Here is a 13,234-nt window from a genome sequence, read left to right on the forward strand (position 1 = left end):
TGCCAGTCCTTAAACGGTTACAAGGTAAACAAGCTCTGGGTTGTTCAATTGTTGGGCTGATCGAATATGTACATTGAACGAGTTATTTACTATACATTTAAATAACTAGTTTCAACTTTCATCAACTAATAAATTGGTTGAATTGCTAACATAATTATTTCCGTTTCATGTCGATAATACAATTATTTAAGGTTATTACAACACATATATCAGGCTAACGAACAATCCATTTTTACTGAATAACCAAAAGTGAAGGTCAAAAGATGTTTATTTCTGCAAATAACGATTTTATTTTAAATAATCACAAACAAAATACGTGATATCATTAATCACGATCCACAATTGTTTTCACTCATATATGGATAAAAGCTGTAAGTTTAAACGTTATGTATTTTACAAGGATTGGGAAGAAAGCCAAAGTAGCTTATACTAAGTCACTCTCGTTGGCACGATGTTGCGCGAGAGTGTGGTATTGTGGTGTGTGGGAAACCGGAGTACCCAGAGAAAACCCACTTGCCCGGCTTGGTGATCACTAGCCAAACTCACATGCGCCCAGGCCGGGTCGCCTTGGTGAGAAGCAAGTATGCTAACCACTGCGCTAACCGGACAACCGTAAAAACAGTAATGCTTGCCTTATCTGGGTTTTTAAATTGATGAACGTGCACTTTCAATATTGATTATAAGTATCTTCCATGCCTGAGAGTGTGAGATAGGTTCACTCCGACCCGAACGTAGGGTGTTTTGTTGAAACGAGGTTTACCGAGTTTCCGCAAAACACCCATGCGCGAGGGTCGAGATGAACCTATCTTAGAGGAGCGGCTATGGTAGATGCTTTTATCCCACCTCAGTTAAACAAAATAGAGTAAAAATATATTCTCTTTGCCAGAACTCTTGTGCGTAGTGAAAATAAATTAGTATGGATATGTGATAATTCGTAGTAGTCATTGATATGAACGCAGTGATTTAGATTATGTTAATAGTCAAATCGGTCTTTAAATAGTTCTGAGGAGAGTGCAGCATTATTTCTTGAATGGTGCGTGAAAACTTTTTTATGGTGCCATTTGAAGCGTTAAATAATAATTAGCATTCTAAATATTGCCATAAGACAAGGTTTCCATGATGCTAAAAACGACAGTCTTCAACAAGTTAGGTTATTGTGTAATGACAATAAAAAAGAAGTTCCATCCGGGTACTTTTGTTTCTTGGCCGTGGGCAAGAATTTCTAGCATAGTTAATTTTTTGGATCTCCTTATCTGAGGTGGGTGAAAAAACATTCTGAACTGATAGAAATTGCCATTAAACATAATTATTTTGTTCCAAAAATTAAAGAAAACAAATCAAATAATAGTTTCTGATATATATCTTGTATATACAAAGTACAACAAAATTCAAGATCGACCACAAAAACGTCAGGCCCAGTATCGAATGTATATCGTTCAGTGTCGGTCATCTCCCCTGAACAGGATGTTCATCTTAAGGCAAACGTTTATTAAATCAAGTAGTGACTTCGTTACAACAGTTATGGTATATACCGTTCTCGATTTCTGATATCGATTTTCTTCTCTATGGATCGGTTAATGGGGACCAAAATATATGCCATTTTTTATCATGTGAGGCTAAGAAAATAAAAGTATTTGCGAGTGTTAATTTTAGGGCCGAGAAGTCTAAACTTGATCTATAGTAAAGAGTAACGTAGGTCTATGCATCCCATTCATTCGGGCTTTTTTTCACACACTTTAAAAAAAAAGCAACAAAAGAAACTCCCAAATCAAGTACTTAAAATACAAATTTACAGAATGTATACTCTTTTACGTGTATGTTTAAATTAACAAACATTTTAAATGTCATAGATGACAAATTTACCACGAAAAAAACGATATTATTTATTTTTGATATATGACCAGTGTAAAAGTTTCGAAGTGACGTCTTGAATGATCAGGCTGTCTATGTCGACGTTTTGTGCTTTTGGTGATGTAAAACATCAAATTAGTAATTAAAATATAAATATCATATCAATAAGAAATTAAATACACTCGAATAGGGTGTCAAATGTAGCATGTTTGTTGCCTTCTATGTCTATGGAATACCTTGTGATATGTGATTTAAATTGTCATGTACGTATTCCGTAGTTCAATTTATATTAATTTTTATACATATAAATATTATTTTTACCGGTCATCTTTAAATGTAGAATTTATGTTTTAACATGTTTGCAAATCAAATTTAAACATTTAAATATAAGATGGATTAATCACTACGACTGGACGAGTGAAGCGACGATAAAAGCAAAACGGTAGTTTTTTAAAATGGTGACTGAAGGGATAGTGACTGCGAATGGACTTTGTAACAATGGCGAATGGAGCGAAAGTGACAATGAATTGAGTTTGTTTTACGGCAAAGGTAGGGATAATTTCGGCGAAAAGGCTTGGTAACAATGACAACGACAGGGATAGTTGCGGCGTAAAGGCTTTGTAACAATGGCGATGGAAGGAAAAGTGATTGATAATTAGCTTTGTTACAATTACGATGGGAGAGATAGTGACGGCGAAAAGGCTTGGTAACAATGACGACGGCAGAGGTAGTAACAGCGTTAAGGTTTTGTAACAATGGCGAAGGGAGGAAAAGTGATTGATAATTAGCTCTGTTACAATGACGATGGGAGGGATAGTGACGGCGAAAAGGCTTGGTAACAATAACGACGGCGGGGATAGTGACGGCGAAAAAAGCTTTGAAACAATGACAATGGGAGTGATAGAGACGGCGAAAAGGCTTTGTAACAATGGCGAAGGGAGGGATAGTGATTGATAATTAGCTATGTAACACTGACAACGGGAGGGATAGTGACGGCGAAAAGGCTTGGTAACATTGACGACGGCAGGGATAGTGACGGCGAAAAGCTTTGTAACAATGACAATGGGAGGGATAGTGACGGCGAAAAGGCTTTGTAACAATGGCGACAGGAGGGAAAGTGACGGCGAAAAGGCTTTGTAACAGTGGCGACGGGAGGGAGAGTGACGGCGAAAAGGCTTTGTAACAATGGCGAAGGGAGGAAAACTGATTGATAATTAGCTTTGGTACAATGACGATGGGAGGGATAGTGACGGCGAAAAGGCTTTGTAACAATGGCGAAGGAAGGAAAATGACGGCAAAAAAGCTTTGCAACAATGGCGAAAGGAGGAAAAGTGATTGATAATTAGCTTTGATACAATAACGATGGGAGGGATAGTGACGGCGAAAAGGCTTGGTAACAATAACGACGGCAGGGATAGTGACGGCGAAAAAAGCTTTGTAATAATGGCAATGGGAGGGATAGTGACGGCGAAAAGGCTTTGTAATAATGGCGAAGGGAGGGATAGTGATTGATAATTAGCTATATAACACTGACAACGGGAGGGATAGTGACGGTGTAAAGGCGTTGTAACGATTGGGAAGGGAGGGAACGTGATTGATAATAGCTTTGTAACAATGACGATAGGAGGGATAGTGACGTCGAAAAGGCTTTGTAATAATGGCGACTGGAGGGAAAGTGACGGCGAAAAGGCTTTGTAACAATGGCGACGGGAGGGAAAGTGACGGCGAAAAGGCTTTGTATCAATGGCGAAGGGAGGAAAAGTGATTGATAATTAGCTTTGTTACAATGACGATGGGAGGGATAGTGACGGCGAAAAGGCTTGGTAACAATGACGACGGCAGAGATAGTGACGGCGAAAAAAGGCTTTGTAACAATGACAATGGGAGGGATAGTGACGGCGAAAAGGCTTTGTAACAATGGCGAAGGGAGGGATAGTGATTGATAATTAGCTATATAACAATGACAACGGGAGGGATAGTGACGGCGTAAAGGCTTTGTAATGATGGGGAAGGGAGGGATAGTGACGTCGAAAAGGCTTTGTAACAATGGCGACAGGAAGAAAAGTGACGGCGAAAAGGCTTCGTAATAATTGCGACGAGAGGGAAAGCGACGGCGGAAAGGCTTTGTAACAATGGCGAAAGGAGGAAAAGTGATTGATGATTAGCTTTGTTACAACGACGAAGGGAGGGATAGTGACGGCGAAAAGGCTTTGTAACAATGGCGACGGGAGGAAAGATGACGGCAAAAAAGCTTTGTAACAATGACGATGGGAGGGATAGTGACGGCGAAAAGGCTTGGTAACAATAACGACGGCAGGGATAGTGACGGCGAAAAAAGCTTTGTAACAATGGCAATGGGAGGGATAGTGACGGCGAAAAGGCTTTGTAATAATGGCGAAGGGAGGGATAGTGATTGATAATTAGCTATGTAACACTGACAACGGGAGGGATAGTGACGGCGTAAAGGCTTTGTAAATATTGGGAAGGGAGGGAACATGATTGATAATAGCTTTGTAACAATGACGATAGGAGGGATAGTGACGTCGAAAAGGCTTTGTAACAATGGCGACTGGAGGGAAAGTGACGGCGAAAAGGCTTTGTAACAATGGCGACGGGAGGGAAAGTGACGGCGAAAAGGCTTTGTAACAATGGCGAAAGGAGGGATAGTGACGGGGAATGGACTTTGTAATAATTGTGCCTGGACAAATAATGACGACGAATCAGGCTATAAGTCACAACGGCGACGGGAGGGATAGTGACGGTGGGAAGGCTTTGTAACAATGGCGATGGAAGGAAAAGTGATTGATAATTAGCTTTGTAACAATGACGATGGGAGGGATAGTGACGGCGAATGGACTGTGTAACATTTGTGTCTGGACGGATAATGAAGACGGATCGGGTTATAAGTAACAACGGCGACGGAAGGGTTAGTGACTGCAAGTAGGCTTTGTACCTATGGTGACGGAATGGAAAGTGACGAGAAAACGGGTAGGTTACAACGGCGACTGGAGGGATAGTGACGGTGAAAAGGCTTTTTAACAATGGTGACGGGAGGGATAGTGACGGCGAATGGACTGTGTAACAATTGTGCCTGGACGGATAATGACGACGAATCGGGTTATAAGTAACAAAGGCGACGGGAGGACTAGTCAAGGCAAGTAGGCTTTGTATATTTGGTGACGGAAGGGGATATGACAAGGAATCGGAAAGGTGACAACGGCGACTGGAGGGAAGGTGCCATTGAAAGAGCTTTGCGGAAGGGGAAGTGGCAATGAATTGACTTTGTAGCAATGGCAACGGAAGTGTTAGTGACGGCAAATCGGGTTAGTCATAACGGCGACTGGAGGGATAGTTTCGGTGAAAGGACTTTGTAACATTGCCAACGAGAAGGAAAGTAACAATGGATATGAGTTTGTAGCAACGGCAACGAGATGGTTAGTGACAGCGAATCGGTATATTAACAACAGCTACGGGAGGGGTAGTGACGGCAAGTAGGCTACATAACAGTGTGGACGGGAGGAATAGTGACAACTAAAGGGCCATGTTAGATTGGTGACGAGAGAAGGGACGGCGAGTGGGCTTTGTTACAATAGAAGCGGGAGGGAAACCCACGGCAAATTAGATAAGTAACAACGGCGACGGAGGGAGACACGGCAAATTAGATAAGTAACAACGGCGACGGAGGGAGAGAAATTGCGAAGGGCTTTGTAACAATGGTCAAGGGAGGGATAGTGACGAAAAATGGGTTTGTTACAACGGTGACGGGAGGAGAAGTTACGGCAAATGGGGGTTTGTTACGATGGTGACATGATAGTTATTGACAGCAGCGAATTGGCTTTGTAGCAATGGCGACAGGAGGGTTAGTGACAGCGAATGGGCTTTGTAACAATGACGACAGGATGGTTAGTAGCGGCGAATGGGGTTTGAAACAATGACGACAGGAGGGTTAGTGACGGCGAATGGGCTTTGTAACAATGACGACAGGTGGGTTAGTGACAGCGAATGGGCTTTGTAACAATGGCGACAGGAGGGAAAGTGACGGCAAATGGGGTTTGTAAAAATGGAGACGGGAGGGTATTGATGACGACATGTCTTTGTAGAATGGCGACATTAGGGGAAGTGACGGCGAATCTAGTTTGTATTAACATCGCGATAAGGGAAGGGAAACTGGAGTATGGGCGAATTGGTTTTGTAGCAATGGAGACGGGAGGGGAAGAGACGGCAAATCAGGTTAATATCAACGGCGACGGGAGAGAAGGTGCCTGCGAATGGTGTAAGTAACAACGATAACAGGAGGGGTAGTTATGGGGAATTGGCTTTGTAACAATGGAGACGGAAGGTGAAGAGACGGCAAATCGGCTTAATATTAACGGCAACGGAAGGATAGTGACGGCGAATTAGGTAAGTAACTACGGTAAAGATAGTGTTTGTTACGGTGAAAGGGCTTTGTTACAATGACAATACTTTATGCATTTAGGTTGCAAGTATTTTATTGCTGACACTCGCCACTACAGTACACTCAATGCTTTGATTTAAGTTGTTAACCGGTGGGGGGTTGGATAAGGTTAGGTATATTTACCGAACAGACTGCATAAAAGGGTTCAAGAATGATGTATTTTGCCTTTCTGGTTTTGTGGATGAATTAAGCAGATTATGAATTGTTTAGTCTACCTTGAAACTGTGCTTGTCTTAGCTAAGTTGTATACTTTATTTTTTTGTAAAATTCAAGCCACAGCACATTTACATACATTATATAACATATGTTTTTGGAATAAAACTATGTTACTTATTTTGAGTCAAGTAAGCATGAAATGAATTTCAGTTTATTAAATAAAACACACTGTGTTATTGCTATTTTCTATTGAGGCTGCTCATATGGCCGAAAAAGTGAAAAATGGTCAATCTGATTGACTGACTAATTTTAGCAATGACCTTTGAACTATTGTTTGAACAATGCTTACAACGTCATATTATTGAATTAACATGATTTTTTGCGGCATAATTTTACCCACATGTATGATACTGATTATACGTTTAGACTGAGGAGAGCGTTGGATCCACCTCGAGGCGCTTATATTTGTTTATCTAGAATGCAGTGATTAAATTAAGACTAACATTGGAATGTTATGAGAACTCGTTTCCTTTTTAAATTCAGGCAGGACAGCTTGAAAAATAGTGTACATGTGAACTGTATCTCCTGTTTCAAAGACTGTTCCAGTGCGGTTACCCAAATATTCATAAGGGATTCAGTGTCAATGAGTGTTGATATGTAGCATTCAGGTTCGGTATACGTAACAATGTGTTGTGTATGTAAATTAAACTATATTTTGTGAATGAAATATGCTATTGTGTGAAATAAATCGTGTATTTGTGTTTTGCGTCTATTAAACTTTAACACAGAAAGAAAGAAGTCAAAAATTCAACGCAGATAAGTACTAAGAAGATGTTTCCAAAAAACTCTCTACTACAGGGTGCGCACATTTCTATCAAAGAGCGCACATCACCAGCACCGGGCGCACACTAGCAGCATCGGGCACACAGTTGCCGTTTGAAGTAATGCAAATGCAAGGACAGCAACTCTAGGCCCATTATGGCATATTTCCAGTGTTATATCTCATCAGCAGCGTTTGTTTGATTATGATATCTTTCAATGGAAAACATCATTTTCGATGCTAAGCTTTGAGATGCATATACTTTTAAACTCGTTGACCTTTTGATCAAAGCCTTGTGGGAATGTTATTTGATATTTTTTTCTTTACTTATTAAACATGTGTATAAGTGTGGTGTCTGGCAATATCCTAGAAAGAACGCATGCAACCCGTTGAAATGCAACATGTTTATTCAAGAATAAAACATATCAAACTATTAACGGAAATCGTTAAAGCCGGACAAGGTGAGGGTCGTTTATCAGGATGGTCAATCAGAGACTGAAATAATCAAAATAGTGCGAAAGTAAGAGGCGCATTGATAGAAATACATATGAAAAATCGGACTATGTAAATAATGTGAAAAGAAAGCTATTTTTAGTCCTTTCATAGTCCAGTGTAAATATAATAGTATAAATCAGCTGTTTTAAATAAAATAAAACAAAACAAAACTGTATAATGGTTTGTAATGCAATGTAAACATCACGTCCGGCAGCTCTAAACTAAAACGGACATTTTAAGGGAAATTATCAATTTAATTGACAAAATGTTACTTACATGAACGTCTGATATTTAAATTTAATTAAAACAGCTTATCTCAACTGTTTTGGCAGAAACAAAGTTGAAGTATTTTATATCCTTAGTGCTTTTGTTTGAATCGGCAGCATGAATAGTTTCCCTCAACAGACTCAACGTTTCCGTTCGCTCCATGAAATTCTTGTTAATCTATCAGGTTGAATTCTTCCTTATATAGGTTATCAATGTTATATGAACAAGTGCGCGGAGATGCACGTTATGCTGTCTACCAGCCCCTGCATATGCAAACTCGCGGAGATAATACAGTTATATTGTCTACCAGCGTCTGAACATTTATGAACAGAAGAATTGAGATAACTCACGTAATACTCTCTATTTGCTTCGCCGGCAGCACTTCCTCCTGCAGTGCCAAAACTTGCACCATTTACACCGTCCAAAATCCCTCTCGGGCCACCGGCAGAACTTCCTGCACTTGCATCGCCACCCCCAGCTAGTATACCCGGATCTCATCATTGAGCCCATCATACCATAGCTTCCGTATCCGCCTCCCATCATGCCTCCACCCATGCCACCACCGCCCATCATGCCGCCGCCCATACCGCCACCGGAATAGCCTCCATACATCCCACCGCCCATACCTCCACCGGAATAGCCTCCATACATCCCACCACCCATCATGCCTCCACCACCGGAATAGCCACCACCCATCATGCCTCCACCCATACCACCGCCGCCATACATGCCTCCACCCATACCACCGCCGCCATACATGCCTCCACCACCGGAATAGCCACCATCCATCATGCCTCCACCCATACCACCGCCGCCATACATGCCTCCACCCATACCACCGCCGCCAAACATGCCTCCACCACCGTAATGTCCACCATACATCCCACCACCGCTCATGCCACCACCGTGTCCACCATGACCTTTGACAAAATAAAAAAGAACATGATATCTTGTTCAATCATTGCTTAGTGTGATTACAAGGGCGTACAATCAATGTAGTGTATCCTTTAGTCGTTTGTTTATTGCGTTCATGATATCTAGCTTATAGATGCACTATAGCCTTGTTTAAAAATCTTCGATTACAATGTATGAATATTGAAAACCAATACCAAAGCTGCAATCTCACATATTGACAGTTTTTACTGTTCTTTTAATGTGTATATCGGAATGTCTTCAAACCAGTCACATGCGATAACTAATAATAAAGCAGACTTCACTTGTTGGGGAAACTGCCGAAAAAAATCATTTTTATTTAAGCGTAAGTTACGCTTTAAGCCAAAAAACATCAATATGTGTATATTTATATGTTTCCATTATCACAGACCGAAACTGCCTCCCAATGAAAATACTAGAATCAAATGATCTGGAAGGATAAATTTTGAAAACGTTGATCTCACCCATATATCTTCTGGACATTCTGCCACCGTACCCGTAACCCCATTTAAACCCTGGAATTGGAATGTAAATATATGAAATTAGAATCTATCGCTTTGGGAACTTTCGAGGTTCTAAAAGAAAAGTGATTAAAAACTATTAAGCAATAAGAATGCTTGATTGCTTAGATGAATTTTAAATACGAGAAAATCTTGATTCGATCTGTAGGACAAGCATTCGTGGTTGTCAGCCAATATAATTTTCTAAAACGTATGTTAATACTCTTAAAAATACTTTAAAAAAGAATATTAAACGAGCATTTCTCTGTTGTTTCCATTGTAATTTAAAGAAAAACAACTATTTATCTATTTAACAAATCTTGTATGTTCGATTAAATACATTTAGATGGGAAATTATTCTGAATACAATGTCCATCGCCTCTTGTACCGGCTAACACCCCTACTTCTCTGGCTAATGCCCCAAACACTAACTTGCACTTGCAAACGCGCCTTGTATAAGCTTACGTCCCTAACACTGGCTAACGCTCTTTTTGCACTGGCGAACATTCCCTTGCACTGACTAATGCCCCTGTCACTGGCTAACGCACATTGCATTGACACATGCGCCCCAAGCGCTAACCAATGCCAATAGCAACGATTAACACCCTTTAGCACTGGCTTTTTAAATCGTCATTCAATAATCCCCAATAAAATATAACGAAAATAGACTAGACTGTGACCATAGCTCCAACATACTATTAGATAAAATTGTATAAGCATGAGCGTGTCTTTATGTTTATAAGTTAATAGAGTTCCTTAAAAACATTGACACGATAACTGGTATTGTAATGCATTGTTAATATTTAATACCAATTTAACACATAGATGTTAAAATTTAATAAACAGCAACAGCTTCGAAGTAAACATAAAAAAATCCAATAAGTCTGTAAGTCCTATAGATCTTAAATTAGCAATCGGAATATATTGTACAAATATATTAAATTGAATGGAATTTTAAAACAAAACAACATAACAACAACACAACAACTGCAAACATACGATATACAAATGCATGTTGGATTATAAGTCCTATGAATCTATACAAATGAAAATCTTACCATCGCTGAAGGCTTGGAGCGCTACGAGGGACGCAATCAGAAGACCAACGATCTTACCCATGATGAGGCCGTCAGTGTCTTGTAATTTGAGGCTTAAACAGCGAAGTATTTATACTGCCTAGACCTCAAAAACAAGAATGTTATACTCTTACCGTGTCGTCAATCATTGTTTACTTTTTGTTATTTTATTTTAATTTTAGTTTATCATTTTGTTTAATTGATAATTACATTTTAGCTAGACTGTTTTCGATTAAAAGTCATGTATATATATATATATAATATATATATATATATATTATATATATATATATAACGTCCGCTTCTGTGTGAGATATATTTCTTTGCAGTATGCATGGTTTAACAATGTATTAGGCTCGATACGCATTTATAAATAGACATTAAAAACGCGAATAACGCGACCCACTGGCACTTTGTCAGTTTAGGAGCAAATAGAAATTACTTGAAAAGGTGTTAGAGAACTATTTTTTTTAATTCTTCTATCGCCTTAACCTTCCAAATTGGGAACAATTTTAGATATTTAGAAAAATGCAAACTAATTCCCAAAACATAATAAAGTAACAGAATATTTTGTTCAAGACAATATAGCAAGGGCTGGTCTTGACGAAGAAGATTTTTTTTGTAGATAATCATAATTTGGTGGCAAACACACTAGGAAAGATTTTGTGGCATGTATTTTTTCGAAAAACTGGACTCTTCTTCTGCTACAAAAACAGCATTTAAAACCTAGTTAAAGGACAGTAAATTGCAAGAAGTGAACAACATTGTTTAGACCAGCTAAATAGACGAGCAATGGCACCCAATTGCTTCTACAAGTAAAAACGACACGTTATTGTCTCTGCCGATTGAAAAAACTAATTTGATTTAATTATTATTAATTTTAATTGTTATTAAACGGGTTAATATGTAATTGCATGCATTTGACATTTTAAATTCAGTTATGCAGTTCTGATCTTTATTGCTTTATAACTGTGGTCACCGTTTATGTGCGGGCTAAGTGATTGTTTAAGATCATTAACAAACTTTCAAGGTTAAAACCGCACGATTACATTTAAACAGAGGATATTTTTGAATCATTTAGATTCATACAAAAATTATATAATGATAGTCATTGTTGTTCGTTAAAATTGGGTTTGACATTTTCATTTGATCATGAACAGAACGGAAAGTTATTTTATTTGACGTATACTCACAATGCACATAGTCATTAAATATAATTATGATATTGATATAACGTGAATTTACCATGTCACATAATACAGATTAGATACATGCAATGTTACTTTATAGATATGAGTTAAATGTCAAACATGAAAATATTATATGGAAAATATAACATATGAAAATGAGCTGATATAAACTAAACACTTTATGTAATGGAAATCTAAGTTTAAGAGTATGCAACATATATTTGGATAACTTAAGTACAGTTCTTTTTTCATTTGTTCTCTGACTGATAATAGCATTTCTATAAATGTATACATGTTATATATTTATCTACCATCATGTTGATTAGGCGTATATTAAACAATGTTACTTTTCTATGACCTAGGTCATCTTGTTACTGTGACAGTTGATGGCGTACAGCTGCTAAGCCTTTTAATTTATGTTCAATTAAGATCAGTGGTAATGATTTCCTTAAATTGCAGGCTACCTGGTTAATATTTTTCTTAAATAACACGTTGCCTGGTTGCTGAATTTTATAACTTTGAACGCTATATTGGTGATGCTTTCTAAAATGTTACGTTTAATGTATAATGAATTTCATCAAATTACAAAATATCCATGAACCGAATTACTTCAAGGTGATTTTTAGACACTGGTTAACTGGGTAATGAGTTTATAGATTGCTTTAGAACCGTCATTCAACAAATATCGTCAGATCTACTTTATGAAAATGACATGTTAGAAAACTTAATGCGCCTGTGTTATAAAATGGAACATTTGGTGTTATGCGGTTTAAAATAGTGGGAACTAAAAGACCGCTTAATTTCGTTTATAAGATTTCAACGTCAATTTGAATTTGAAGCAAGCAGAATAATATTCAATAAATCTTGGTGAGTTACCGATGGGAATTTAAACTAACTTAGACAATTACGCAGAAAATTTAAATTTGTTGACTTACTTTACCTACTATAAATAGTCACAACGTCCTCAGACAACATCGGGTTTCATTTGATGAACTTTACACTCGCATTAAATTTGTGAAATGAAAGCAATGTTCAAATATTTTACTACATAAAGGTTTATCGGTAAGAAAATAGCTAATTGATTACAAATTCATCAATTGACATTATCTGTTGTTAGGTAATGACAGGCACTTTCTTTCAGAAATGTGTATTGTTTATAAATGTTTACATCCAGGAGGTGGTGTTTAACTTTAATTATACTCCCACTTGGGTCCAGCCCATTCCGTGAGTGCTCCGATAAGAGTGTTTGTCATTTTGTGTTTTTGGAGCATACTGCACAGACAGAATGTAATCCTGGTTAGAGATACCATGGTGCTGCAACGTGCATCATTGAATAGCACTGACACATGGGACCCCCATTTAATGTCCCTCCCGGACGACGATTAGTTTTCTTTTTTGGAGGTTTAGCGGGTAATCGAACCTGCAACCCCTGTATTGACAGTCAATTGCGTTACCACTAGACCGGATCTGACTCAATTTTACATCCAAAA

At 38.4% G+C, this 13,234-nt stretch overlaps 1 protein-coding gene across 1 annotated transcript; it reads right to left on the reverse strand.

Annotated features, from left to right (window-relative positions):
• Positions 1-7,672: 7,672 nt before the first annotated feature.
• On the reverse strand, positions 7,673-10,672 carry LOC128203402 (acanthoscurrin-2-like). Its single transcript, XM_052904807.1, has 4 exons — positions 10,537-10,672; positions 9,443-9,493; positions 8,396-8,965; positions 7,673-7,778 (listed from the first exon to the last, which is right to left on the reverse strand). The coding sequence occupies exons 1-3, from the start codon at positions 10,595-10,597 to the stop codon at positions 8,406-8,408; spliced, it is 672 nt and encodes a 223-aa protein (XP_052760767.1). The 5' UTR covers positions 10,598-10,672; the 3' UTR covers positions 7,673-7,778; positions 8,396-8,405.
• Between the last annotated feature and the right edge of the window lie 2,562 nt (positions 10,673-13,234).

The sequence above is a fragment of the Mya arenaria genome, chromosome 9, assembly GCF_026914265.1.
Source record: "Mya arenaria isolate MELC-2E11 chromosome 9, ASM2691426v1".
Lineage (NCBI taxonomy): Eukaryota > Metazoa > Mollusca > Bivalvia > Myida > Myidae > Mya > Mya arenaria.